This window comes from Aspergillus fijiensis (genome assembly GCF_003184825.1).
Source record: "Aspergillus fijiensis CBS 313.89 unplaced genomic scaffold BO72scaffold_10, whole genome shotgun sequence".
Taxonomy (NCBI): domain Eukaryota; kingdom Fungi; phylum Ascomycota; class Eurotiomycetes; order Eurotiales; family Aspergillaceae; genus Aspergillus; species Aspergillus fijiensis.
The window spans coordinates 713,831-741,775 of NW_024468986.1; the positions used below are offsets into that span (position 1 = coordinate 713,831).

General features: G+C 51.6%; 10 protein-coding genes across 10 annotated transcripts, besides 2 other annotated features; 3 read left to right on the top strand and 7 right to left on the bottom strand.

The window, feature by feature from the left end:
* Positions 1–108: 108 nt before the first annotated feature.
* On the bottom strand, positions 109–2,861 carry BO72DRAFT_493637 (uncharacterized protein; the record flags this gene model as incomplete). The annotated part of the gene is made up of 4 exons (XM_040948400.1): positions 109–1,592; positions 2,040–2,426; positions 2,489–2,684; positions 2,733–2,861. 4 exons carry the CDS (start codon positions 2,859–2,861, stop codon positions 109–111), a joined length of 2,196 nt encoding a protein of 731 aa, XP_040804302.1.
* Positions 2,862–4,846: 1,985 nt separating this feature from the next.
* On the top strand, positions 4,847–7,047 carry BO72DRAFT_466459 (uncharacterized protein; the record flags this gene model as incomplete). Its single annotated transcript, XM_040946771.1, has 3 exons — positions 4,847–5,244; positions 5,318–6,244; positions 6,300–7,047. The coding sequence occupies 3 exons, from the start codon at positions 4,847–4,849 to the stop codon at positions 7,045–7,047; spliced, it is 2,073 nt and encodes a 690-aa protein (XP_040804303.1).
* A 69-nt stretch (positions 7,048–7,116) lies between these two features.
* BO72DRAFT_371716 (DUF899-domain-containing protein) lies at positions 7,117–7,779 on the bottom strand (the record flags this gene model as incomplete). Its single annotated transcript, XM_040941013.1, has 1 exon — positions 7,117–7,779. The coding sequence occupies one exon, from the start codon at positions 7,777–7,779 to the stop codon at positions 7,117–7,119; it is 663 nt and encodes a 220-aa protein (XP_040804304.1).
* Positions 7,780–7,965: 186 nt separating this feature from the next.
* On the bottom strand, positions 7,966–8,395 carry BO72DRAFT_423667 (uncharacterized protein; the record flags this gene model as incomplete). The annotated part of the gene is made up of 1 exon (XM_040942850.1): positions 7,966–8,395. A coding segment is annotated over exon 1 (165 nt), but the record flags the coding sequence as incomplete, so codon positions are not given.
* Positions 8,293–8,362: a sequence feature (Protein overlapping with rRNA (BO72DRAFT_371844, RAK80296.1) was converted to a misc_feature.).
* Positions 8,390–8,562: a sequence feature (Protein overlapping with rRNA (BO72DRAFT_371844, RAK80296.1) was converted to a misc_feature.).
* Positions 8,419–10,028, bottom strand: BO72DRAFT_525505 (Zn(II)2Cys6 transcription factor domain-containing protein). The gene is made up of 3 exons (XM_040949961.1): positions 9,899–10,028; positions 9,571–9,834; positions 8,419–9,430 (listed from the first exon to the last, which is right to left on the bottom strand). The coding sequence occupies exons 1-3, from the start codon at positions 9,965–9,967 to the stop codon at positions 8,633–8,635; spliced, it is 1,131 nt and encodes a 376-aa protein (XP_040804307.1). The 5' UTR covers positions 9,968–10,028; the 3' UTR covers positions 8,419–8,632.
* Positions 10,029–10,316: 288 nt separating this feature from the next.
* BO72DRAFT_503281 (zinc-binding alcohol dehydrogenase family protein) lies at positions 10,317–11,539 on the top strand (the record flags this gene model as incomplete). Its single annotated transcript, XM_040949109.1, has 1 exon — positions 10,317–11,539. The coding sequence occupies exon 1, from the start codon at positions 10,424–10,426 to the stop codon at positions 11,537–11,539; it is 1,116 nt and encodes a 371-aa protein (XP_040804308.1). The 5' UTR covers positions 10,317–10,423.
* A 739-nt stretch (positions 11,540–12,278) lies between these two features.
* Positions 12,279–13,148, bottom strand: BO72DRAFT_371962 (uncharacterized protein; the record flags this gene model as incomplete). The annotated part of the gene is made up of 2 exons (XM_040941027.1): positions 12,279–12,837; positions 12,892–13,148. Coding segments are annotated over 2 exons (816 nt in total), but the record flags the coding sequence as incomplete, so codon positions are not given.
* A 446-nt stretch (positions 13,149–13,594) lies between these two features.
* On the bottom strand, positions 13,595–14,617 carry BO72DRAFT_371766 (S-adenosyl-L-methionine-dependent methyltransferase; the record flags this gene model as incomplete). The annotated part of the gene is made up of 4 exons (XM_040941018.1): positions 13,595–13,901; positions 13,994–14,117; positions 14,178–14,434; positions 14,493–14,617. The coding sequence occupies 4 exons, from the start codon at positions 14,615–14,617 to the stop codon at positions 13,595–13,597; spliced, it is 813 nt and encodes a 270-aa protein (XP_040804310.1).
* A 1,029-nt stretch (positions 14,618–15,646) lies between these two features.
* On the top strand, positions 15,647–17,595 carry BO72DRAFT_475583 (cytochrome P450; the record flags this gene model as incomplete). The annotated part of the gene is made up of 7 exons (XM_040947334.1): positions 15,647–16,059; positions 16,113–16,313; positions 16,367–16,499; positions 16,568–16,642; positions 16,713–17,263; positions 17,321–17,374; positions 17,426–17,595. 7 exons carry the CDS (start codon positions 15,647–15,649, stop codon positions 17,577–17,579), a joined length of 1,581 nt encoding a protein of 526 aa, XP_040804311.1. The 3' UTR covers positions 17,580–17,595.
* A 674-nt stretch (positions 17,596–18,269) lies between these two features.
* On the bottom strand, positions 18,270–25,089 carry BO72DRAFT_503291 (ketoacyl-synt-domain-containing protein; the record flags this gene model as incomplete). Its single annotated transcript, XM_040949110.1, has 4 exons — positions 18,270–18,749; positions 18,812–18,897; positions 18,965–19,333; positions 19,437–25,089. 4 exons carry the CDS (start codon positions 25,087–25,089, stop codon positions 18,270–18,272), a joined length of 6,588 nt encoding a protein of 2,195 aa, XP_040804312.1.
* Positions 25,090–27,945: the final 2,856 nt, after the last annotated feature.

The following is a 27,945-nucleotide window of genomic DNA, read 5'->3' on the forward strand; positions in this document are numbered from 1 at the left end:
GATCTATGTGCTACCACACCAGGCCCACGTCTGCTCATGCTGTGTTGATTGTGGGCTCAGGGATGTTGACCCTGTCACATGAGTCTGGTCTGAGGGGCTGCAGCTCGCTCAGAAAAGCATGAACGGGCCGATCTCGCTCTCATTCTCCCGAGCATACCTGATCCATTGCCCCATACCCCAGTAGTCCGGTCGAGCCCAGAGGGCCCGTAAGAACTGCAGTACAGTGTGGTTACACCATGCGCCCGTCGCGGCGATTAGTTCCACGAAGGCTCTCTGGATTGTGCTTTGTCTGTGCTCATCGCCCCAACATTCGGTACCCATAATGAATAGGGGGAAGAACAGTACATGCGAGAACACATGCGAGGTGTCTTTCACGAGGCCTTGAAGGTCTTGGAACAGGATGGACAGGTGGAGAGTGATGGCCCACTCTGCATGTCCGCGAGGCGCCAGGGCTTGTTCAACATAAATTAGAATAGCATAGTAATGAGCTTTCACCATAGCATTGAAGTGGATGCGGGTGGCCTCATCATGCCGCGAAGCAGAAGCCGCAGTGACACAGACCTGCCTGTAAGCTTGTTCCACTCTTTCTCGCCACATGCCCATCTCGTGCTCGTCAAGCCCGTACCCCTCGCCATGGAGCTCATAGTTGGAACGCTCGACTGCGGTAATTTCACTAATCAGAATCGTAAAGGCCCAGAGACGGTCTTCGGGCCTTGACTGCAGGGGGCATTTGGTTCTGGGTTGCTGCGTCGAGAAAGACACGAGATTCTTGAAGATCTCGAAATCTTCCACCTCTTTGACAACGAATCTCGACAAAGCATCGTTGGACTGCCGGCCACTGTTTCGCAACTGGTTCCATTCTATCATCGCACGGCACGCTTGCAGGTGCACATTCCAATTTGTGGACTCTGGGATTAACATCTCTTCGTAGCAGAGGGCGACTGCCGTGGCAAGGATGATTGTGAGGGCGGAACACCCGCCGCCTCCGGCCACGGTATCCTTCCGAGGATGGTGACTGACTTCGCGGGTGATGGCTTGATTCAGAGCCTGGAGAGTGCGGTTTCTTAGAACAGGGTAGGCTCTCTGTGCCACAAGTGCCTGTACGCTGCCAGGGGCGGATGTAACTGACAGGTGAGCGGCTGCAAGGCTAAGGAGCGACAGTCGGAGAGAGGCGGAGCGACAGGTAAGTGGAAGAATGGCCTTCCTCCACGGGTTATCCACACTATCCAGCCAAGTCAAACGAGGAACCACGATAACGTGAAAGTAGTGGAGCATTTTGTCGCAGAAGGCCGTCGACGAGTGGTGTTGTACGAGAATATGATCACCGGTTGGGGACGGAGCGCGCCAGAGAGCATCTTGCGATGACTTCGCATCGGCCTCGGGGCGGATTGCGACCGCCAGCTCATCTGATAACCTTTCCGCTGTTGTGCTGGTGTCTTTGATGGAAGAACTAGGCTTATGGGTAATCGCCTGGGTCCATTTCAGCTGAAAGGCGTCGAAGCCGGGACAGGAGAGATTGCGGGAGGTGCATTTGTGACAGTGAGGGAGAGTGCGGTCGCATCGGATGCGCCGCTTGGTGCAAAGGCGACAGTCTGCGGCATTCGTGGTCGTGTCAGGACGGAAGACTTCAGCAGTGGCTGGGCTGGCACAATCCAGAAAGCAGGAACACTTACCTTTGGATGCGAGTGAGCGATCAGAGGGAAGAGAAGTGATGCGAACGTTTTTCATTTCGCCAAATTGGTGGCCTCTGCAAGGAGAAGAGGAGGAGGAATGCTCAGGTTGACAGAAAAGCATCAGCCGGACGGAGTAGGAGAGGAGGACTCAGAAACAACAATCACAATCTCCCCGGTCGGCGATAAGCACACGCCGCGGCCCCCCCCCGCACGTGCCGCCCAAAGGGGAATAGTGCCTAGTGCCTGAGGCATGCAGGCAGGGACCCAGAACCTGCTCGTTCTAGGGTCATTATTGGTACAGTACAAAGAATCCTACCCATACTAGACAGGATTCACACCACTAGTTCATCTTCCTCTTCTTCCTACCAAAGTAGCGTGACGTATCTCCCAAAGGCAAGTCCACAATCGAGTCTTGCAACAGTAAATGACACACAATATACCACCCGGCTAACCCGGCCACAAAGCACGACGCTCCTCCGGTCTTCTTCAGCGCAATTGAGGCCGCATGGTGTCCGTCCGCCTCGGCAAAGTAGCTGGCAGCCACGGTCAAGAACCCCAGGTCCACCAGGAAGAACACGACAATATAGGCGAGATTGCTGGGTAGGGAAGCAATGAGGAAGGTAAACACGAAGACCGTCCAAAGAATCATGAAGAACCCTAGCGCATTGTTGTACTGCACAGTATCGCCGCCATATGCTTGCTCAATTCCGAAAGCCGGAGTCAGAATGGCTCCATACCCTGCATAGAAGAGTCCTTCGCTTGATTAGTATATATTGCACTTGTGGTGGGTCCGGTCCGGTTGGGATGATACTCACCAAATGCACTAAACACAGTGTAGGCAAATCCATTCCCGATGGAGAGTTCCCACTGGGCCGTTACCACCAGGCCAAAGGCCGCAATAAAGAAGAAGTTGGCAACAAAGACGTTGGTCGTGGTCACTCCACGCCATTCCATCAGGCTCAACGACAGCGTCGTCAATGTCGTGCCGAATGCGCCCAAGGCGAGAGCCGACTGCAGGATGGTTAGAACTATAGCTTTTGGATGACGGGCGTAACCTACTCCGGCGCCTAGAGACTTCGCTGGCTTGGACTCGTCCAGATGGTGGGAGCCTTGTTGCTCTATGTCCACTGCCGATGAGGTTCCCTTGGCTTCGGTGGTGATGTGGTCGATTGAGTCGGTAGCAGACATAGTGACTGATGTCCACAGCAAGGTGGGTGATTTCGATCGTTGTGTTGGTATGGCTTGGGCAACGACCACCTGCGGCTACTTCAAGTATATGTAGCCACCAGTACCGGTATGAAGACTTGACGTCCCATGTTGCGGTTTAGCACATCATTGGTAACTGCAATGACGAGAGATGAACAGACGATCTATCCTTGGTAGTGAATCAAGTCGATTTACACTTGGGGGTCTATGGATGAGAACGGATTCGCTAATGTGGTCTTCCGGCCCAATACGTGTGCAATGTATACATCGCATTGGAGCTGTCGGCCGATACCGATCGCCTAAGAAAGTCTCGGATGAGGTGCTTGGCTGAATTTCAGGGCAGATTAAGCTTATTTGCCCGCCCTCGGTGGCCCTCCCGAAATTCGCTTCTGCAATGCTGCAACTTGAAAATGCTAAGCCTTCGATTTGCGACCGACGCATCCTCTTTTCGTGTCCGCCGTAGAAAGAAAGACCAATAGTGATCGTGAATGGTGTGCTATACATCTGTGCGTGCTGGGCTCCTACTTCGTGGACATGGAAACTAGGGGCGATCTTTGCCCGGATCCTTGGGGAAGGTACTGTACTCAGCGTAGGCGGGAATTGCGTGCTCGAGAGCCGGCTTACCTCATCCCATGCGACCTTGAGCTAGCACCAAGCAGTCTGCAATTTATCCAAGTCACCACATCTTACCTCAAGACGAACTTCCAAGATCGCTTCCATTGCAATGACTTCTTCAGACAACCTCCTGTATACGAACGGGACTCCTGACGGAGAGACAGGGCCACAGCCTCGGCTTTCATCGCCCGGCCTTGGGTTATCAGCCTAATCGTCCCGTTGCAGCGCAAATGGCCTGACTGTCGCCTTACTTAAACCTCATCCTAGGTTAACATTTATTGTGAGGACTATAATCAGTAAGTTTCCCTGTAGAGGTATGCCTAAGTAGCACTACGTCAGATCAACGCGCGGTGTGCCTTGCAATGATCATCCATCTTGATGCGCTTTGGCCTAATCCTATACGGACGGGGATATATATCTTGCTTTCGGAGGAAGCCCACGACACTCAACCAAAATAACGGGAGCATTATGATAAAGCTCAGGGATGGATAATATCGAATGATATCCTGATTCTGGGTGGTCGGATGGTTGGTCAAATTAGCTGAGTTCTTTGCGTGTAAACAAGCCTGGTGAATCGCCTTGGATCACGTGGCCGGATCACTCAGGAACGCCGACGGGTTACTGGCAGATTGTCGAAAAGTAGAGACCTGACCAGGTTGAATAGGTATGGAAGTCCGAGATATTTTAGGAAACCACTTATTTATCAGTTGAGCGACTGAGCAGATAATTTGGGCAGGCGAGACTCAACCCCGGGCCCGCGTACGGCCCGGGGAGCGAGGACAACTGCCAAGAACGCAATCAAAGAACAAGCCCAGATAGAAGGGGTCTTGGCATTGTAAGTTCCAAGCTTGTGCCTGGGCGAGCCCATCCTCGAATAGAGTCCCAGGCTCTCAGCTGCAAGTGGAGCAGAAGTGACGGGATTGGCTCCGAGGCAACGCGGCGATATTCTTAGTACCGACCGACTTGGCGCTAAACAAGTCAGGACGGGAAAAGTGGCCCACCAGCAAAAGTGGAGGGGAGAAATCGTTCAAATCTCCCCTCGAGCCAGATGGTCTCCCTGATGGTCTCCAGGTTTTGTCTCTACCCCACATAATAGGTGGTCGGTCATGTCAGATTTAATGGCCCCATAGGGAATCATGACTATTGGGGCGCGGTGGGGAGGACAAAAGAGTCCGTCTGTCCAGACTGCCGATCTGGGAGACTCCCAAATTCGGAATTGGTCGTCTGTGGCTGGTTCAAGTTATCTGACTTGGAGTCCATTTCGCTCGTTTTCTAGGCAGCGTATAACCAGACAGAGGAGAAATCGAGGTGGGATATCGACGCGAGTTCAGCGCCCACCGGGTCAAGAATGGATGCAAGGTGCTTTGCTCTGTGCTTACATTGCCACGGCGATTGCATGTGTGAATTTTATCTTTATCCTTATCGCGATGGGAATCGGCTATTCCAAACGAACCACCGCGCACAGCTTCTCGCGACTCCGACTGTACCACGGTCACTGTAATCGAACCAGTCACTGGGCGACCGCCATCCACATCATCATCAACCTCTTTTCCACTGCCCTACTAGCGGCCAGCAGCCATGCCATGCAGTGCGTGGGAGCCCCCACCCGCGAGGATGTGGACCGGGAACACAAGCAGCGCCGCTGGCTGGATATAGGAGTTGTGAGCTGGCGCAATTTCCGCACCATGAACCCTAAGCGGAAAGTCCTGTGGCTGTTGCTTCTTCTCAGCTCAACCCCCATCCATATGCTGTGTGTCAATGATGCCCGTGCCCTATCCCTAATCACGCTTTCCCGTATCCCGCACTGACTTGCGTCTATACAGCTACAACTCCGTGGTATACGCCTCGATCGTAACCTACAACTATGCCATGGTTTTGATCCCGGACGATCTGTCTCCGACCGAGTCGCTGGTCCAGGCGAACCATTCGGCCAACTTCTATGCGGCAGTGGGGAGCACCCCTGAGGCGATTCGCACCGAGATCTTCAATGGAGCTTTCACAAACATGACCAACGAAGAGTGTCTTGATAGCTATGATGTGCAATATAACACGCAACAGTCTACCCTGATCTTTGTGGCCGACCGACGGTTTTTCCGGAACCAAAGCAGCTTTAGCGCGATGATGGACGGTTATACCTCCATTTACGACTACACGAATGACGAAGGGACTGCGGTCGCTAAGACCGCGATAGCGAACAATACGTGGACAGCGCAGGGGCTCAGCTGGAATCTCTACTCGTCTGCCATCGCATACGAGAACCCTGATGGGTTCCCCCAAATCCCGATTTCCCACTGCATGGCCAAGCGTGCAGTCCAACGATGTGAGCTGCTTTTCAGCCCGTCGATCGCCCTTGTAGTGATTGTCAGCAATATCGTCAAGGTTGTATGTATGTTCTTGGCCGCTCGAACGAACCGTCCAGGGATCTTACTGCGAGTGGGCGACGCCGTCGCCTCGTTCCTCAACCAGCCTGATCTCACTACCCAGAACCGGTGTCTCATGTCGCGGGAAGATATGACCCATGGTCCTGACCCCTGGGAACTCGCACCCAGTGGTGGGAGTATCTTTCGGCGCTGGCTGTGTTCCCTGCGGTCGCAGAGAACGATGGACATCGCTTTGGTGAACATCTCCACGAATAGCTCCACCTCCCCAAGTGAAGGGGTGTTGGAGGGACTTCGTCCCAGGAAGTTGTCCGGTCGGAAGTTCTGGTTCCAAGCTGCGAGTTGGAAACGATGGGTGCTTGCTCTCTTCCTGTCAGTCTTTACCGACCCAATGAGTTGGATTTATACCCTAACATAATCTTCCCAGGTTCTCCGCCTGTATCGGCGTGCCCAGCTGGCTGTATCACGCCCTCGTCACCGAAGCAGAATGGTCTCTGGAAGACCAGTGGTACCTGGGATTCGGGAGTCCGAACTACGAAACCGGGCTATATTTCGGCACCAGCAACATCTTAGCCCTGGTTCTCTTGACCAACTCCCCCCAACTGGTGTTTTCCATCTTGTACTTCGTCAGCAAGAACCTGCTATCGTGCATGCTGGTCACGGCCGAGTACAACGACTATGCGACGCAGCGCAAGCCTCTCCGCGTTTCTTGGCCCCGGGTCCACCAACGATCCTCCTACTACCTCTCCTTGCCGATCCGATACAGCGCCCCGTTGTTTGTCATGTCTGCCGCCCTGCATTGGCTCCTCACCGAAAGCTTCTACTCCGTCGATTGGAATGTGTACAACGTGTTTGGGGAGGTCGATTACGATGACTCCCCCGATGGATGTGGCTTTTCTCCGATGGCTATTCTAATGACTATCATCCTCCTCGGGGTGGCGTTGTGCGCACTGCTGCTGCTGGGTGCGCGTCGCTTCAAGTCTCCCATGCCGTTGGCAGCGCATTGCAGCGCCGCCATCAGTGCTGCTTGTCATCCCCCGCCCGAGGATGCGGGCGCTGCTTTCCAACCGGTCATGTGGGGGGAGGTCAGTCATCCCCAGAACGCCACCCATGGTCATTGTACCTTTACATCACATGCAGTGGCTACCCCCTCCTTGTCGCGTCTGTATACTTAATGATATGAATGTCTTTATTCTGGAATCTCTCTTCGTGGCTGAAGCGTACAGTAAAGCCCTGTCCATCATCTAGATGACCGAAATCGGCTCATTCCATCCCCTCCCCCCCCCCTCCTGCCGACCCAACGGCGTCATATCCAAGAGTTGATAGGTGGACAAGATCGCCTCGATCCCTCGATCCGACGTCTCATATGTGTGAAAGACCTCGTCTTCTTCCCTGATGAACACACTCAACCCGAAAAATCCATTGCTGGGCTTCCAAGTGATGGTCTCTCCGTTTGCCTCCGCATGCTTCCATGCCTGATGTGTTTTGGTCGAGCTGTGAAATGGAAACTTCCACCCCAGTCGGGTTGCATGCTCGGTGATCCCTTGCAAGGGGGTGGGCGTAACAGCGACGAAGGAGGTGTCTCTGCTGTGCAGGTACTGGAGAGGGGGAATATGGTCCATGCAGGCGTGCGCGATGCCGTCGTGGCCGTCGGCCTCGGTCGCCAGCATCACGTGCCAGAGGATCAGTTGTTTGCGCCCGTCAAAGAGATCAAGGAGGGACTGTTCCCCGTGCACCGTGTCGAAGCAGAAGCGAGCTGGATCGTCGACCTTTACCATGGGAAGTCGGCGACGGGCCGCAGCGACGGCCTGCGAGAGATACGTCACGGCCTTTTCGTCTTGCAGGAATTGGGCGCGGGCGGCTTTGAACTCCTCGGGAGAGACAATTTCTTGTGGAGGCTCATCCATAGTCGGTCTGGCCATCTTGGTATTGTGGGAAGCAGCGAGAGATCGATGGTAGCGTGAACTGTGGTCCCCAGGTACTCGTAAACCTTCTATAAATGAATGATGTCAAGGGATGGTTGCTTGTCATGGCATTCCAGCCACAATCCTTGCTTGTAATTACATGTGATCTTGCATAACCTGTTGTACAAACTGACGTATCCCCACTGACTAGCTGACTCATGCACAATCTCCGGTAGCCTCAACATGCCAATTTGAGCTACACCTATGGTCCCTGGTGACAAGATCAACGCAAGGACTTGCAGAGCTACTTTGAGGCCCTTCTTCCAGCCCAAAAGAAACTTAGATTGACGGTGCATGAACTAAGTAGCCCTACAGTCCTAGGCGGAGTTGACTTCCGTGTTGACCCCCCGTGACGTGAACAGACATTCGTGTATGCTTCCAAGACCATGACATTCTTGGTTACTGGGCACTGTTTAATCCACTGGTACGTGATGTAGTTTAGGCTCCGAACGAACACATACGACCACAGGGTGTGGAAAACAGGGCTTCCCGTCCGCTCAGCCGTACTTAAGCCACACGCCGGGAGGTTAGTAGTTGGGTGGGTGACCACCAGCGAATCCCTTCTGTTGTATGTTTTTTGTTGCTTTGGATTGTCCTTTCGTCCTGCAGTTGATGTTGACGCGGCCGTCCCGCGAATTGTTCTCTGGGCCAAGTCGAACTGAAAAGCCCTCGCCAAGCCCTCTTTATCAATCCCAAGCCAGCGAAAAAAGACTTGTAAACAGTTGAACACGTAATAAAGTTTCTGATATCGGATACCTATACTCGGAGAAGGCAGATATCCTTCCCTCAAACACACCTATAGCGCCCGAAGAAAGGCAGCCATCTTCTGTAGATCTGGATTTTCGGGATAGCCTTGCTCCAGATACCGACAAATTGACTCCCCTTCCAGCACCGTGCGTGGGGTCATCCACCACACTCCCAGTCCCCGAATCTTCCCATACCAGCAGGCCAGTAGTAACAATGCCCGAGGATCTTTCGCGAGCAACAGCAACTTGAAGTTGGACGACATGGTGCTGAGAAATGTGACGAATCTCAAGATAGTCGGCAGAGGAGGCCGATCACCGAACAGCGCCCACGCAACGTCGACGGCGACGCTATGGTATACCGCTTCAGAGTCCGACGACTGTTTTCCCGTGCCCAGATCAAAGAGCCGCAGAAACGAGGCGGGAACCCCTTGAAGAGGCGCCGGGGGTGGAGCAGGCCGATTTATGATCGGATTGTTTTCCACCGGTGCTAGAGCTGCTGAGATGCTGTCTCGTGGAGCGGAGGGCATCTGGCGCCAGACTTCGTCTTTCCCTCGCGCAATCCTTAACCAGGTGGGACCGCTGACGAGATTCGGGGATAACGGCCAGGCCTCTTCTGGACTCGACGCATCGACGTGGCAGAAGACTAGTAGCCACAACAGCATGGACGTGCTGAGCAAGGCGGCTTTGTCGTCGGATTGAGGATTCTGCGACAGTTTCCGATTGAAGCCAACCAGGGCTCGATCCCAGTGGTAGAGTTCTGCCCAGTCGGGGGTCAATCGGAAGGGTGTTGTTGTGTGGCGCTGGTACATATAGGTTACCGTCGTGATGGCATGCTTGAGGAATGGTGTCTGGAGTGCATCAGTGGGTGATTGATAAAGTATCACTTATCACTGCCTGCTTTTAAAAAAAGCAAAAGAAAAAAAAAAGAGAAAGGAAAAGAAAAGAAACGGAGGACGGAAGAGCAAGGGAATAAAGATGGTGAGCCTACCGTCTGTGCCAGTTCGACCACTTGAGTTTGATATACATCCAGCCGTTTGCCATAGCTCATGGTCGGGGCGATTTGTAGTTGGAATCGGTTCATCAGCCGATCGATCGGGCAAAGCCAATAAGGTAATCCAATCGAGGGCGAGGGCCGAGCAAAAACATGCTCGATGACGGGTTGCAGGGGCTGCATCTTAGTCTGAGTGAAGCTAAAACTACAGGAGACACCATAAGCCTGGCATTGCCGACACATGGGTTTGACTTCGTCGCACTGCCATGTGAGCATATCAGACGGCAAATTAGCCACTGCAGTCCAGCAGAGAAGGGACACCCACCTTCACCCGTCGAAGCTTGCAGTTTTTACAGCCCCATCTTGATCGCTGCCTAACACGAGCTGGACCCATGACCCCAAGGCCCAATCTTGTTGAACCTGTTGTTGGGAAGAGACGAGATTGTAGATGAGTGACATCAAGGTTGTTCTCAGCCTCGCGGGGCATCGCTCTGGATCCAGGCGGCCGGGGATGCATGGCGGATGCCGGATTTACCGGGTTTAAGCGCGGCGGATGGCGCTAGACCTCTTTTCGGTTACAGACCGTTTTGATTGGCTCGATGGTCAATACAGCTTCATTGTCGGGATCGATCAGGTCCATGATCTAATGACGTGGAAACTACTATGTCTGTGATTATATCGAGTATAAGAGCAGGTGCAAGCCCCAAGGGTAGTCGTACAGACACTCTGCTCGTTCAGTCAGTTTCTTTTTGACCCCTAACATTAATCCACTAACTGTACTTTGGCCTACCTTGCAACACTGCGGGTCGCCATCGGGATATATATCCGCGCTTGAACTTCCACCTTCAAAATGCCACCCAACCAAGCAGCTTGGCTGGTCCGTTCCAAGGCTTCTCCCTTTGAAGTCCGATCCGCTCCCTACACACGACCCCGAGAAGGGGAGATTGCTATACGGACTCACGCCGTGGCCATTAATCCCATCGATTGGACTATCCAAGGCCAAGGTACCACCCTGATGTACCAATGGCTATCTTACCCGACCATCTTGGGCACTGATGTAGCCGGAGAGGTGGTTGAGGTCGGACTGAATGTCACCACATTCCGGGTTGGTGACCGTGCTTTCGGCAAAGCATGCGGCACCGACGAAGAGATCAATTCTCACACCCAAGGGGGCTTCCAACTCTATGTCATCCTCGCGGCACATATGGCCTGTCCCATTCCCGATCCACTATCGTATGAGCAAGCTGCAGTGCTACCCCTGGGAGTCTCTACCGCCGCATGTGGACTGTTTGAACCCGACCAGCTCAACCTCAAGCCCCCATGCGCTCGCCCTGAGCCCACCGGCCAGACTGTCATCATTTGGGGCGGGGCTAGCAGTGTCGGTACCTGCGCAATTCAACTCGCTCGGGCTGCAGGATACCGAGTTTTCGCAACCGCCTCACCCAAAAACTTCGAGCTGGTGAGACAGTTAGGCGCCAGTCGGGTGTTCGACTACCGGAGCCAGACGGTCATACCAGACATGATCGCCGCCTGTCAGGGCGAGACTGTGGCGGGAGCACTGACTGTAGGGGCCAATGGAGCAGATTGCTGTTTTGATATTCTCGCTCAATGCACCGGGCCCCGATTCATCTCCATGGCTGCCTATCCAGTGCCACAGCCGCCTCCGGCGCATCTCACGGTTCCTCGTACGGCGCTCGCATTCATGGTCGGAAATTCGAAGTACTGGTACAAATCCCGCATGCGAGGAATCAAGTACAAATACATCTTTGCCAGCACGCTATATCACAATGGGGTGGGGGCTATGGTTTTCCAGCAGTACCTGCCGCAGGCTTTGGCCGAGGGTCGGTTTCGGCCAGCGCCCGAGCCGATCGTTTATGGCAGGGGTCTGGCCGACATTCAAGGGGCAGTGGACTTTCACAAGTTGGGAGTGTCGGCGCAGAAGGTGGTTGTACTCTTGGATGACTGATATTGTTTCTGCCTCGGGTTTGTCGTGGAACAATTTGTTTTCAAAAAAGAAAGGAAAAAAAAAAAAAAAAAAAAAAGAGGTCGGACCTAGGTAGCCCCATCTGAGCCATTATTTCAGCAATCACTTTTGTATTGGCACTGGCACATAAAGTTGAGAAAGTTTGGCATGATATAATTGCTCTTTCTGATCAACCGTGTTGAAGCTTCACTCATTGTTTTCCACTCACTATGCATTCTGGGTCTAACGCTGAAATGTGGACCAGGTTGGGCTACGTGTCGAAAGACTGGTTGTTAAGTGGGTGGTTGCAAAGGGTCCTAGGCTGTATAATTTCAGACTCTTCTTCGCACTGTATGCGCAACCTGGACCTGCTTTCGACTCATGCCTAGTAGACCGTGCAATGTACAGATTCTAAAACCCGAGCTGGTAGAAAACCTCGTCTGATCTAGAGAAACAGTAATGTCTGGCCGAGTGCTAGCCAGCCGTGACAGGGAATATCCACTCCGAAGAGCCCGATGGCTTTTTGATTAAACAGTGACTCAGAGTGACTTTCTGGATAGTGACTGTTGGAAAGGCAGGGGGAAAGTTGGGTTGGAGAGTCGAGGAGAAACGCGAGGGGCGCCAGAGGGGATTCTATATCATATTGCAGTAAGGGAACAAGCACTAGTCGTGCATCGGCTGTCCTCGGTTCTGTCATTGAGCATCGGAGGAAATGATTTATTGGCCACTGCCGGGGACAGTCCTAGACAGTGGTGTTTGTTCCCGCGGCTCCCAGCAACGGTTCCCTCTCCCTCCCCAACTTGCTCTGTACCTCCGGTTTCTGGCCAACCATCCGCCAATACAGCGCCCAGACCAAAGACAAGAATTGCACTCCCGCGAACACCCCATTGTTCACAACCGGGTATCCATACAGAAAATACCAACCTAAGCCCAGCGGGTCCCAGGTCTCGGCATATACTACCCGGAAGACCCACGATATCGCGACAAGACCAAACACGACGGCCTGAACCGCAAGTCCCGTTAGACTCAGCGCCGTGTCGTGTGCATGGTTTCGACTCTGTGCTGCCTGGAGGAACCAGGAAAAGCCCCCGATGAAAGTAGCCATGGGGGTGAGGAGCACGGCATGATAGAAAATGAACATCTCGCGCAGGTCTTGGCGGGGCCAGCTCTTAGTCTCTGGTGTGAGACCCAATATGTCGATGAGCTCCGGGATCAGCGAGACCAGGAGGGCAAGAATGTAGAGATTGCGATACGGGCCTGTGTCGGAGCCCGGCCGTCGGAGGCGAACGCATAGTATGAAGCTGATCGTCTCTGGTTTAGTGGGCGTGGTACAAGCACCCATAGCGGACACTTACAGGATAAGAAAAAGAGCCCATGTTACGAGATTTTGAACGAAGTTTAGCCAGTCCCCAGCGCTGAGAGGATCGTGCTTGAAAGTTCCAGCAGCAGCCTCAGGGACATTGATGGAGAGGTAGACTTCTTTCGTGAGCTCTTCAGTCACGACCAGGAGATTAGCAAGCACATAGCCAAGAGATATTCCCGTGCTGCTCTTCTTGGACCAGAGAGCATGAAGCTGAGGAGCGAAGGAGAGGATCGTGAGGACGATTAGAATACTTAAGAAGGTTAGTGCTGTGGGGGCATAGTAGAGGCTAGGTAGAGAATGCGCACACTCTGAGAGAATCAGACGCCTCTGGAAAAGAATCGTCCAGTGGTTGCATCATCTTAACTGGCAAAAGTCGCTGGTTCCTGAAAGGTGGTGGGTGATGGATGATGGATGGTGGATGTTGAGAGGGAAATTGCGGCTGAGGATGCTAGTCTAGCCACAAGCGACTAACTAGTCACTTGGCTACCTTGACAGTGTACGCGTACTACATACAGTATATTACATGTACTGTACTGGACGGACAGACAGCCGAGTTCACTGAGCTGGTGTCCAAGGCCACGAATTCATGTACAGAACATACTTAATTGCGTTACTTGTGCGAAGTCTGCCAATATGGGATCTGCGGCACTGTTTAGAAAGCACTCTGAGTACATAGACGTCAAATATGCTACCGCCTACGCTGAAGCTACGGAATTTCCAGGGGCAAGAGCAAGATCGGTTTTGCGAGCGACAATTTGCAGTGGGTTCCATGCCAGACCATGGTCGACACCACGTTGACCAGAGGATTCCCGCGCCAGATCCTCCAGCCACCCGTGCTCCTCGTCCTTGCCTTGTGCCAGATTAGATTGCAGGATGCCCAGCACTCCACTGAGATAATTGTGATAGTACTGACCCCGAACGGTGTCAGTCCACGAGCCCAGCGTCGCTTCGGTAACGTCGAAACCATGCTTTCGAAGCGTGTCTGGCAACGTTTTGACCCAGCTATCCGCCAGTCAATAAATGCTTGTCAGGGAGCGCTCATACCAAGCCACAGACACGCGATTTCTCTTTCATGCGAGAGCAAAGCCACATACCTTGGATCGAGATGCTGTTCCTCCAGAAAATGCGAGTACACATGCTCTAAGCGTTGCATAGGCTTAGATAACACCCCGCTCGTGTCACGATCAACCTCCTCCCATTGAAGGTAGCCCCCAGGCTCTGTATGCATCTCTATCAGCCCATGAGATCTGCATTTGTTTCAACGGCAACTTCACATACTCAACAAGGCCTCAGCGAGCCGGATCAACTTGCCCGGGCAATTGTTCCGCACCACGCAGGCCCATAAACGTAGGTGCACCACGTCGAAGGCGGCGAGCATGTCTTCCGGGATCTGATCGGACATGAGGTCCAGAGTGTTCAATTCCACGTTCTGTGGAAGCGTCGAGCGGGGTGGGAAAGCATCAGACGAAACATCGTAGCCGACAATCTCGACTTTCTCCGTATCTATCGCTCGGCTAAGCTCGAGGCACCAGATGCTAGATGCGATATGACCGTCAGAGCTTCGGGAGCATTAGCGGATGGACGAGGGCATACCCTGTTCCCGTGCCGAGATCAGCGACCCTCAGACCCGGCCTCCGGGGAACCAAGGGGCTCAGAACGTGACCCGTCTGGAGTTTCCATAGTAGGTGCTGCTCGTTGAGTCTGATGGATAACCTCATCAGTGCAAGCGATTGTGGGGGAAGACGGACTCTTGCAACTCCTTACCTCACACTCTCATGCAAAGTCCGATCTAGGATATACCCATCAAGGGAAGTAATTGGAGCCATTGCGGTGGTACGATGCCGTGACCCACGGCCTCCCGTCAACTGACACTCTGCGAAGCCCCAAGCCGGCAGAATCAGCTCATGGCTACTGGGTATGGATTTATAGAAATGAAAGGTGGGTACTAGTTTCGTAGTCGTCATTCGCCCGGCAAGGCACGGACCAAGTGCATCATCAGGAATTCTACTCCTCAATCCCCGCTGGCTTCCCGGCCGATCGCTCCATCGTACCCTCCATGAACCGACTTGAAGCCTGACTGCTCTTTGCTAGTATGGCCTCACAAACGATCATCGAAGTTATGATAAAAGTGCTGACGTGAAGACCGGACCCAGTCAAGACATTGCAGAAGAGGGGTGAGTCATGCAGGTCGGCTGGCATGCGCCCGGAGCGCTGTAAACCAGGAACACATACCCGGGGCTATCGAAAACACCATGAGATACAGCGTGGGCGAATCAGATGTCGAACATAGGGATGTGATGGGAAGAGAAAAACTTCTTTTGGGAGATAGTCACTTCTTCAGGCCGAACATGCAGCCGGTGGGAGTAGCTCACAAAATTCTTCATGCACGCCGCCGTTTTGGGAATGATTGATCTCAGTCACGGGTCGGAAACCACGAGTGAAGATTGGAACGAATTCTTTAACCCGCGATACAGATTGGGACTCAAGGGATAATGCAAGGTACCTAGTATACTGCACGTGATGGATGCCATCTTCGAGGAATTCAAGATTGTGCCCAGAATCAATCGAGATTTCCATGCCTCCAACAAGAATGATGTCTCTCACGACTAGCCATTGAGTGACGTATGCTACATATCTCATATTGCCACAAGATGAGTAAATCTGTATATAACTTTCAGGGCATCTGCAGAATTGAAATAAGTGATCATGGCCCGGATGCAAACAAGCATTCTATCTGACCTGGAATCATGTTGAAAAAAATGCTGTATGTACAATCAATCGAGGACGGAGCTGTATCCGACAGGGTGCAGCGACTGGCATTTCTTGCTGCCTGCTCTCTCGGGATCGCATTTGTGTCATGCTACGTCCTTGCTCCTCTTGTTCGATCCCTCCGATCTCCCCTCCGCAAGCTCCCAGGACCATGGTATGCTCCACTGACGACATTGCACCTTCGATACGCCTTCGCCAGGGGTACTATCTGGAAGCTTGTCGAGTCCAAGCACAGACAATATGGACCGGTCTTTCGGCACGGTCCTCGACAAATATGGATCTCGGACAAAGATGCCTTGCGAACTATTCTCCAAAAGGTAGACCTTCCCAAGATACAAATGTACGCGGAGATCTCTCGTGATGCGCACAGCCCAGGCCTGTTTGGGGAAGTGTAGGTTGACCCACACTCTCCTCTCCTCTTGCCCTCTAATGGACTTCGGCTAGGCGACCGGATCCCCATAAAACCCTCAAGCGCTTCTTATCACCCAGATTTACGGTTGCGCATGTTGACAAACAGACCCACCTGTTTGAGAAGTGTATCGGGGATCTAATTGCAAAATACTACCAGCTCACCGAGGCTAAGGCAAAGACAGATGTAGTCGTGACAGACTTGATGATGGATTTGCATGGCCTGGCGCTTGACATGTGAGTTGTTCTGTCCTTGCAAGAGAAGGCTGAAGTTGATGTCTTGCTTTCAGCATGGGAGAGTGTTCCTTTGGCCGAGGTTTTGGGCAAACACTCCCAGTCGAAGAAGAGTACTTAGGAATGGAGGACCGCATCTGGCTACAGATCCCCCACTCCATCTTCCATGGCATGACTCAGAGGTATAAGGTAGAGGCCTCCAGATCCTCCAATTTCTGTTGTTACTAGTGACTCTAACCCAATCATCGAGGCTGTAGATGGTCTACGTCAAGCGATGGTTACGAGGGCTCGGGATAAAGCTGCACTTTGACTGGCCTGCTGATATGATTCGGGTAAGTATCAATACAGCTTCGTCTCCTCCAATATATACCCCAAAGGCTTACATCGACTTTCCCCGAAAAGGCCATCGATGCTATCGTCAGGGAACGCTCCGACTCCAAAGACCACTCTCGAACAGATTTACTTCAACATTTTCTCGACAGTGGTACCCGACCAGATTCGTCCGCACCAATGAACACTCGGGATATCATCGACCAGGTGTCAGAGATTCTCCTAGCCGGGTCAGAGACCACTTCTGGAACGATTGCATGTCTCTTTCTCGAACTCCTACACAATCCCGACAAGAAAGCCAAGTTACTGGATTCACTCCCGGTACTTACTGCCACTGATCCAATTATCAACAGCAAGACGGTGCGGACAGAGCCCGAATTTCGCTATCTGAATGCCTGCATCAAAGAGACGCTGCGATTGCACCCGATTGCGAGCGAGATGGGTCGCAAAACTGGCACGGATTGGTATGAACTTGCGGGATACTCCATCCCGCCGGGCACCGTCGTCTCTGCTAGCTACAGGCATCTGCATCGTAACCCGGAGTTCTGGCCCGAGCCATTGAAGTTCTGGCCGGAACGATGGTTAGAAGATGAGAACGCCCGTGACGGTGCTCCAGAGCCCGAGTAAGTATCCGACTCGTGAGAGTGAGCCCCGTGTATGGTCACTAACAGGTATGCAAGTATAAGTGCCTATTATCCATTTTCTGCGGGCCAGCACTCGTGCATTGGAATCAAGTGAGTAGTTGAACAGGTACCCGCCTACCGTACAACCGCTAATGGTAGTAGCTTCGCGTGGGCCGAGATGCGCATGGTCGCTGCAAACGTTTTCGCCCGGTTCGATCTCGAAGATATCATGAACCAGCACGTTGATTTCCGGCAATACATCACAATGCAGTTGGAGAACGGCTCGCACAAAGTGGTATTGAAGCAGCGGTTCTAGCCTGGTTTCTGCAAGCAAATCCGGGCCGACATCCCACGGGTGTTGGATATCAGGTTGCTATGGTAAAATGGGGCACAAAGGTCCCAGTCTTCTGCTAGATCAAATTTAATGGCAAATGGATGTACTATCAGTTCTCCAAATCCAAGTCTCTAGGGATTGAGCAGTTTGGTTTCCTTGAAAATTTGATATGATTGCAGTACACTACTCGAGATAAAGCCTGTCGCTTAGTCATTGCTGTTGTGGAGATCAGTTCTACTGGGCATACGTCGAGTATCTCCTTTGCTACAAAGATGTTGCGATGATATACACAAGGATAAAGGGTTTATCCAGCTTACGAACGCATAGCCCCCAGCCTGAGTTTGCAACCGCGAGGTATAAAGTCAAATGAACATGAGCTCGGCGTGTTATAAAGTGTGATCACTTATCGCCGTATCTATTTGCGACCCACCCATCCAAATATAGGTCAAATACCCCGGGCCATACTTCTGATATTCAAAAGGAATTCAGTGATGCACACCCTGGATTAGTAGCACAGTGTACCCGAGATATGAAAAATACTTTATCTTCAGAATGTCGTGTCACCCAGCAGTTGTGCGCAGTAAGGTCTCGACCGCCTTTAGTGGATTTCCTGGATGGCTGCAACGTGTTTAATCTCTGAGAAGTAAGGATATCGAGAACGTAACCAGCCATCTAACCGGACGCACGCAGGAAGGAAGCCAACCAACGGTACGCTTCTTCAACCATGCGATCGAGAGCCGGTCCGCCTGCCCCGAGGTCAAACAGATGCAACCCATCCGCGGGTAGGGCAATCTCCGTCGCGATCCCCTGCTCTCGCAGCGCCTCGTGCATCCTCAGCGCCTGTGTCCACGGAACCAGCTGATCACTCTTTCCATGGAGAAGATAGGTCGGAGAAAGATGCTTGCCCGCAGAGGCAGCCGCATAGGGGCTGAACTGCCGAATCCGATCCGTGGGCGGCGGCGGGGCGAAGAGAATGGAATTGATCGCCTCCTCGGTGTTGGGGATCGCACTGCGAGGTGGCAGTCCGTTGGCAAAGATCTGAAGGGTCTGCCCATGACGAAGCATATGCGTGTAGATCCGCGCGCGGGGGCTGCGGGCGGCCAGCGCGTATGCGGTGACGATGTCCTCGTGGTTGAAATCGTGGCCGCTTATCTAGGAAGTTCAAGAGTGGTCAGCAGGTTTCTCGGAGCTATCTATCAGGCACAGGGATGCACCGGCTGAGATTGGACGTCGTCGAGGATAGTAGGATCGCCGTCCTTGCGTGAGGCTTGCGCCGGAAGCTCGCGGGGCGTGGTGAAGTCTAGTCCAGGTCAATATGCTCTTTTCTGCCCCCCTTTCTCTGCCCGTTTCTAGAATCGAGTACTCACACGGGTCTTCGAAGTCGGTGGGACAGTAGAAAGAAACAATGGCTTCGGGAGGTCGATATCCTGGAATATCCCATGCTTGGCCGAGCAAAAGCGCAAGGGTGCCTCCAGAGGACCAGCCAATGACTCCCACACGATCGCCATCCAGGCACAGACCACGGTGTTTGAGTGTAAGTTGCGGCAGTTGCGTGCGCACCCACTGCAGGGCCTCCCGCGTGTCGGTCATCGGCCCATCAAGGATGTTTACTTCAGGACAAAGACGAAAGTCGACGCTCACCAGGACGATTCCCTGGCTGAGGAGGAATTGGATCTGATCTTGGGGAACATGCTTTCTTGACAGCATGACGTTTGCACCCCCGTGCAGGAGAAGAGCTGGGGCCGGGGTGGCGTGTAGCCTGGCTGTTAGCCTAGGCCAACCCGGGTAGGAGACAGTGGAATTCCCATCAGCACGCGGGTCTAGGACGAGAGGACTTACCCATAGGATACTTGTACGCAGGCCCCAGCTGAAGCCGGGGAGGGTAGTAGATATCCGCCGAGAGATGCGGCTTGCCGGTCTTCCAAACCAGGGTTTCACAATCCACCTCACAAGGGGGGCAATAAGTTGGAATCTGGTCGCACTCCGAGGCGAATCCGCAGATCAGTCGAACCGTCTGCGCTTCCGGGCTGGGCCCGTCACTTATCATAACCTGCTGAAATCCTGCACCGCGCATAGCATTGTCCCACGTGGCGGGGGACCCCAACGCGTACGAACGCCCGTCGTCGAACAGCCACCAGCCCTCCAGCAGACCGAAGATCAAATCCATAAAGAACAGCCGCCGGGTAATCTCATTCAGGCAGATCAGTCCGTCGGGTCGCAGCATCTGACGCGCGTTCGAGAGCGATACCTGGAGGTTACGTGTGGCATGTACACAGTTGGTGGACACAATGAGGTCGAATCGCCCCAGAAGGTCAGGCTTCGGGGGCTGCTCGACATCGACGATCAGAAACTCCATCGAGTCGTGGTAGGCCTTGAACCGACGTTGGGCGGTCGCTACCATCGAGCTCGAGATGTCAGTGAAGCAATACTGAAATGGGACGCCGGAGTCGGATAACGTCTCGAGCAAGGGGACAGTAGATGCACCGGTTCCAGCGCCGAGCTCGAGGATGCGAATGGGACGGGGTGAGCCCGGGCTCATCGCCAGCTCCTTGACAAATTGGCACAACAGCTCGTTTGTAGTGCGGAACATGGGAGCGTCACCGTAAAATTCAGTCAACAGCTGCCGGTTCTTGGGGCTGCCAAACAGTCGCTGTAAAGGGTCAATGCGGCCAGAGATTAGACCAGCTAGATCTGTGCCCGTCAGATGAAGGAGCTCATGCTCGAAACGGTGCTGCGGATGCTTCTCCATTATCTCTTCAAACAGTGAAGACGATGAGGGCATGATGACATTCTTGTCGGAGCGAATGTACTCGGTGCGGCCAACCGCATCGATGACCCCGGCATGCTGTAAGATCTCATACAGAGCAGGCTTGAGCTTAACGTGTCCCGAGCTCACCTGGATGGAGGGCACGCCACGTCCAGGTTCCATCGTACGCAGATCACAGCCGAGCTGGGCAAAGGCATCAAGGACGTAGGCAACGGTTAGTTGAAACTGCAAGGGGTGCACGTTATCCCAATACCCAAGCCAACCATTCTGCCTCGCTAGCCCCGGAAAGCGGCTCTGTATATGATTGAAAGTGATCTGTGGTTTCCAAGCCCCATGCCGAGGACTCGCTTGTGACCTGTCCTCGGGGATAATAACCCGTCTGGTTGACAGCGACTGCCCAGGACCTAGTTGAATCTGGTCACCTCCTAGGCGGTCACACAAGTCGGAAAACGTGGTGGCACGTTGGATTTGTACTTTGGCGTTGGAGCAGCAGAACTCTTTCTCGATGTCTCCCATGAACTCCTGAAAGAGCAACGAGTCAACACCCAAATCGGTCAGCGTGGCTGCCGGCTCAGTGAGCTCAAGCGGGCCCAGATGCGCCTCTAATAGTCGCTGCAATCGATCGGCTACGGAAGCTCGCGCCTCGGAGTGTGTTTCAGAACAAGAGGGGGTTTCCTCGCTGTGGGGAAAGCTCTCTGAGCGCGAAAGTAATGGTGTGCGAGACAGCGGCGACGGCGGAGCAACCTGGGCTCGCACACAGCGGTATAGAGTCTCCAGGGATGTCTGCACGCCAATGTTGCTGGCAGCAATGTCCACATTGTATAGTTCCTTGATCTTCTGTCGCAGTTCGTTGATCCCCAACGAGTCTACACCAATACTCTGGAGGGTAGTGGTGGCTGATAGCCCATTGAGGGGGTCGTTGACCAGATTGCCCAGGATTCTTTTGACCCGTGCCCCAACATCGACGGTCAGATCGGGTGGAGATGCTTCGTCCGGCACACCGGGCCCTCCGACTCGTTCCTCGCGCTCGGCCTTTGGTGACCTCGTCATGGTGGGGCTGGGGGCTGCTGCCAACATCGAGGCAAGGGCTTTCTCAAGCGATCCAGCTGGGGAGTGACGGAACTCAACCCCATAGACAGTTAGGGCCAGCTGACCGGTCTCAAGGATGAAGGCCAGGATGTCGTACTCTATCGACGTGGCATCCTGCCTGATTGTCCACGCCACCACCTGCCAGCCTGCATGGCAGGACTCCCAGGAGAGTTGAAGACTGGGTTGGATGCACCTCGCCCGTGCGCAGAGGTAGATTCCCATTTCTCGAGTCTGACTGGGACTGCGGAAGAGGTTGGTATGTGCCCCAGCTACTTGTAACAACCCCTCCAACATCACGGGCGGGATCAGCTCCGAGTCAGGGAGAAGGGAAGAATCTCGAGACAATTGAAGGTGAGCTCTGGCATACTGAGGGGCCCAATGCCAGCGCCGGATGAGCTTATAGACATTTCCATAGGTCACCACTGGTGCCAATAAACGGTAGAGCACATCCCCACCTATATCACAGGTCTGGTCACTAGGCTGATTGTGTGCCATGATGGACTGACAGGCGGAATCTAAAGTGATCAAGTCGGAGGTCCGCTGCACGAGATCTTTGTCGTTTTCGGCAAAGCGAATGCGCCCTGTTGCACTGCGTATGTCCGGCTCCACGTAGAAGGTAAAATCCCACAAGGGCGGAGTCCTCCCATTTTGTCGTTGCATGGCCAGCTTGAGCTTCTTGCCATTGTTTCGGCCAAGCGGCCTGGAAATTTGGAGACCCTCCACGACCCCAATTTGTGCCGACAATCCGTTTTGCGCGGGTGAAATGAGCCGCGCTGCGCGCATCACAGTCTCGACATAGAGCGAGGCGGGACAAACGCCCGTACCGAAGACGGCATGTTGATCAACCAGTAAAGCCCATTCAGGGGCTCGGGGGTCAATTCTCAGGCTCCACTCTTCCCCCGTCTTGTGATCTTGATAGCGTTCCACGCTCACCAGTTGGACTTTCTCTTCTGTCGGAGATCCAGGCTTCGATGCCGTGGTTGACTCCTTCCACCCAAGCCAGTGTCGGTATTTCGTGAACGAGTACATTGGCGGAGTCAGGAGCCTGTATCCGCGACTCGCAGAACCTTGGAAAGACCAGAAACCCACATTCTGCCCGTCCTCCCAGAGGCCTCTGGTTATGTCACCCAGAGATTGCGGATCTGAGGCGCGTCCTGGGAGGAAAGTGTGATGCTTGCGCATCTCCTCCGGGACGGCGGCAGATGCCATCTGGACCGCCATAGAGCCCAAGTCGGCTTCCAGCCATGCACAGGGACCAAGCTCATTGACTATCCTCTCAACTGCAGCTTGAAAGTGGACCGGCTCTCGTGTTTGCTGGCAAACAAGGCCTGGCGTGGGTAGATCCCAACGCTGACTGTCCGAACAGGGCTCGAGATGGACTCGTGGCGGGAGGAAAGTCAGCTCAGAGGCGAGAGTGTGAAGATCCTCCAGAACGGGCTCTGTTAACCGGCTATGATAACCATGCGTGACGTTCAGACGCTTGTGCCGAATCTGCTGCCGCTGCATGTCGTCTACCGCGTTCTGAATTGATGCCTCGGGCCCGGCGACAATGTAGCTGTTGGGCCCATTGTAACAGGCAATTTCCAGATCGTTGTACCGTAGCAGAGCCGCATGCACCTGAGGGTACGCTGCTTGTACTGCAAGCATCGCCCCTTTATCGTCCGACCATTTATTCTCGATCAATCGTGCTCGCCCAATGATCAGCTTCAGTCCGTCCTGCAGTGACAATGCACCCGAGGCGCACAACGCAACTAGTTGGCCGATTGAGTGCCCCAGCATTCGCGCAACCCGAAGGCCACTATCGATCCATGCTCGCGCACATGCATATTGGATGGCAAACTTCCTGGCGTGGAGGGTAGCCAGCTCGTGGCATGAAATGTCCTCGAAGATCGCCGGATACAGTGACATCCCACCTACAGCACTGGTGGCACGAGCACATTCATCAAGATGATACCGGAACTGACTGCAGGTCTCGTAAAGGATGCGGTCCACGGACGCGGTGATGCCTGTCTGCCCAGAGAACAGGAGGACCACGGGTTTGGTACTCTTAGGCCGACCGAGTGACTCTAACGCGACCGGATTCCCCACAGTCTGAAGTTTCTGTATCAACTCAGGCAGGGTTTGGACCGTCGCTGACCACCGATACCGGAGTTGAAGGTTCATCTTGCCTGCCAGGCTGAATGCAACATCTTGAATACTTCCTCCAGCCGTCGCTCCCGAACTCTGAAGCCATTGCTTGACTGCCTTGCAATTTCGTTCTAGAGCGTCTGCACTGTGAGCGGTAATACATACCGGATACGTCGCCACCCTTGTGTCCGGGTTACCGGCCTCATGAGTGGGAGGCTGTTTGACAATCATCGCTGTGATATTCCCTGCCGCACCAAAATTGTTCAAACAGGCCACCATGGGCTGTGCCTGCCACGGTTGCATCTGGCGTGGAATCATGATGTGATCCCGCGACTGGTCGATTTCCGAATGGAGCTGTTTCAGATTGGCCTGAGGTGGGATTTGGCGATGCTGCATCATAAGGACCACTTTGATCAGGCCTACCACTCCGGACGCCCCCTCCGTGTGTCCGATGTTGGCCTTGACAGAGGTGAGGCACATGGGGGCCGCCTCACGACTGGGCCCAGCGAACACCTCAACAATTGCCTGATATTCGGGGATGTCACCGACCCGGGTCCCGGCTGCGTGGGCCTCCACATAGCTGACCTCGTGCGGTTTCATCGCTGCCACTGTGAGCAGACGCCCATATAAGGCCCGGTGGGCTGCCGGATCTGGGGTGGTAATGGGGACCTCGTTGCTGATCTGTCGGACAGACGATGCACAGATGACCCCAAGGATGGGATCACCGACCTGCTGAGCGAAGTCCAAGCGTTTCAAGAAGACGAGGCCGACTCCTTCCCCACGCGAGTACCCATCCGCTTCGGCATCAAAGGGAGCCGCCCTACCGGTTGGGCTGAGAAAGGATGACCCCGCTAGATTCTGATAGAGGTACGGGCTTGTCATCACCTCGACCCCCCCAGCAAGGGCAGCCGTGCAGTTGCCCAAAAGAAGGTCCTTGCAGGCGGCATCAATGGCGACCCCGGAGGAGGAGCACGCGGTATCGAGGGTCATGGAGGGCCCGGTCCAGTTGAAGAAATGACTGATGCGACCGCTGCGAAAGGCCCGGAGACTGCCAAGCGCAGCGAAGGCACTCGGCGGATGAGCCGCCAGATTGTCGTTGTAGTCCGATCCAAAGCCCCCGATATAACAACCCACGTTGGTCTCGGGCTGGGTGCCGGGCCGGAAGTAGTGGGAGCTCTCCAGGGCATGGTAGGTGGCTTCTAAGAGGAGGCGCTGCGCCGGGTCCATAGTGGCCGCCTCTCGACTCGATCGGCCGAAGAATCGGTGGTCAAAGGTGTCGACCTCGTCGAGGAAATTGCCATGGACCGTAGACAAGCGGTCTTCACTCCGCCAGTGGGCTTTGAGTGGGAACCGGGTGTTGGGAGGCTCGCTAGCCATGCACTGTCCTGCCGCCAGGAGGGTCCAGAACTCCTCCGGGCTGCGGGCCCCCGGCAGCCGGCAGCTCATCCCCACCACGGCAATTGCATGGTCAGGGTACCCTTGGTTGGGTGGGGCTATTGACTGTGACATTTCGATTTTTTCAATGGTGAGGAAGTGTGCGATAGTTGATCGAGGATGCCGTTCTGAAAGGACTCACTCCATACTGCAGTTTTTGTCTTCTTATCCTCGCAACCCAACAGCGGAAGAGAACCGGGACTGTGGGTTGACGTCAGAAGTGATCTGGTAATTGCACCGGAGGTCGAGTTGAGGTATATCGTTAGTTCGGACTAAAAGCAGGTTTTGATCTGTACCTTGACGTCCTGCTCCTCGTAACAGACACACCACCCGCATCAAGTATTGCTAAGGGCGAACAGAGTATACTTAGCCCGATACCCACAACTAGTGGTTAGTCTGGCGGGAGAGAACGGATCGAGTCTTGGACGAATTCCCACGCTGCAGAAGAAAGGGAGCGCCCGTGGTTGGGTTACAATCAGATCTCCGTGGACGGGCTCTTGAGCATTCCGGCACTTCAAATGACCCCGCGGAGGGGGTTGAATGCGCCCGAGCCCTGCACTAAGCCAAACCCAGTCGTGCATGCCTACATGATGCATCCAGGATGCATCCATCTTCCGGACTCTTACGTTCTGTGCGTTTCTTCAAGTCTGTTCAGTTCCTTCAACTTGTTTCACCATTCGTGGATCCGCTCCCGTTCTCTGCGCCAGCCCCTCTTCCCATCGGTGGGCACATGCACGCAGCTTAGTTGCAGGGTTCATGTTCATCCCTACCTGAAGAATCTCAAATGATGTAGCGTACCGTAAATGAACAAGCCTGTTGCCCACTGCTACGCGCTGATCTGCAGAAAATCCAAGGTTTCTTCGTAGTTCCCTGTTTTCTTTCCTCCCACGATATGGTCCGGCGGAACGGACGCATAGCGCGATGCGAGGTGCTGCACATCCGCAGCGGATACAGGAACGCTGACATTCCTAAGATATCGCATCCTGTGGTAATTCAGCCCCGAAGATTTCGTTTGCAATGATGCCACGATATTCTCGTAGGTTTTGGTTGGACACGCTCGCCCATCTACCACCTACCCTGAAACATTCAGAGACCATCAGAGCCAATCACAAGAGCTGTGACAGCACGGCCACGACCCCTCATCCTCAGCTCGCAGTCTCCAAATTCCTCTCGTGTCTTTCCCAACTCCACTATCCATCTATTTATGTGGCCCTTTTATCAAAGGATACGCTACAAGGGCTGGAGGCTTGAAGTCATTCAAAATTGTGTTGATTAATTGGTTGAGGGAACTGGCTATCAGCTATGTAATATTTTTAATTTTTCGGCTGTTATATAACCCAGCGATCCAGACTATCAATATTAATACACCTCCTCGAAGAGCTCTGTAATACCGATATCCTTTTCTAAATAAATAATTTATAAAATTTCTTAATATTAAGAACTCGGCAGGTATATAAAAAAAGAATTTTTAGATTAATATCTATATAGCCAGCTAATACCTCTGTAAACTATTTTAGTTCTAATATTTTATACAGATATTCTTAGCTTCTTTACTAATATATTAAATTTAATATTTTTTATAAACTTTATAAACAAGTTAGTAAGATTCTCCGAAGACTTAATATATTTTAGTTATATATTACTATATTAAATAGCTTTATAAATTTAGTAGAATATAATATTAATATACTTAGTTCTCCGGTAGAATTAGTTATTCTGAACTATTATAATTATATCTTTATTATTAATATAAATAGTTATTAGATATATATCTTAAAAACTGATATCTTTAAATATATAAATAATCTAGTAAGCTTTTTTATCTGTAGTATAAAAAGCTATATATTTAGTTTTATATATTAATATAGTAATATAAGTCTGCAGGTATAACAACCAGAAGATTAAACTATTTATTAATATAAATATATATCTGGTAGTTAAACAGTATATATTAAAACAGTCGGTATAATTAATATTAATATAGCTAATTATAATTCTAAGTTTATTAATTAGACTGCTTTCTTAATATACTATATATAAAATTTTATAATTCTTAGTTCGGTGTAAATAGCAGAATAAAAATAAAAAACTATTTATATATTACTTTATTAGATTATTTATATAATAAAATAATTTTTTAATTATAAATACAGTATTAAGATAAATCTGTGTTATTAAATATATAATATTTTTAATATTAATTTAATAGTTCTTAATCTTTTTTTTAAATATTTATTTCTAGTTTTTAACAAGTTTAATATTTTTATTTAGAAGTATTTTATATATTTTCTTACTTACCGGGTCAGCTGTTTTAATAATATATTAAAAAAAGACTTTTTATATTAAATAAATAATACTAATAAAATATTTAACTTTAACTTTAAGATATTAGAAAGTATTATTAAAATCTATAATAATAAAATATTTTAATAAGTCTTAGTATATAGAATTAATAAGATCTTCAGTAAAAGTAGTAACTTAAATATTATTAATATATAAAATTATAATTTCTCTATATTTTTTTATAAATAAATACTTATTAGTTTAAGATATTATTATTCTGATATTTATAATAGTAGTAAGAAATTTATAATATTAATTTCTTACAGATTATTTTAAGCTGTATATAAATAAAAGTAGAAAACAGATCTTATTAATATTATTATTAAAACTAGTTGGTTAAGTTATATAAATCTTTTTATTATTATAAAATTTATTATATAAAAATATTTATTTAATATTATCTTACTTATAGATATATCTAAATATTATTATAATAATAAAAAATATTCTTACTATTGCTGTTTTTGCTATTAGAATATATATAAGATTATAATTAATACTATACTATTATAAAAAGCTACGGATAATATAGCAAGCTTTAAATTTATATATTTTATTATTAGTATTAAGTTTAATTTTAAATATCTA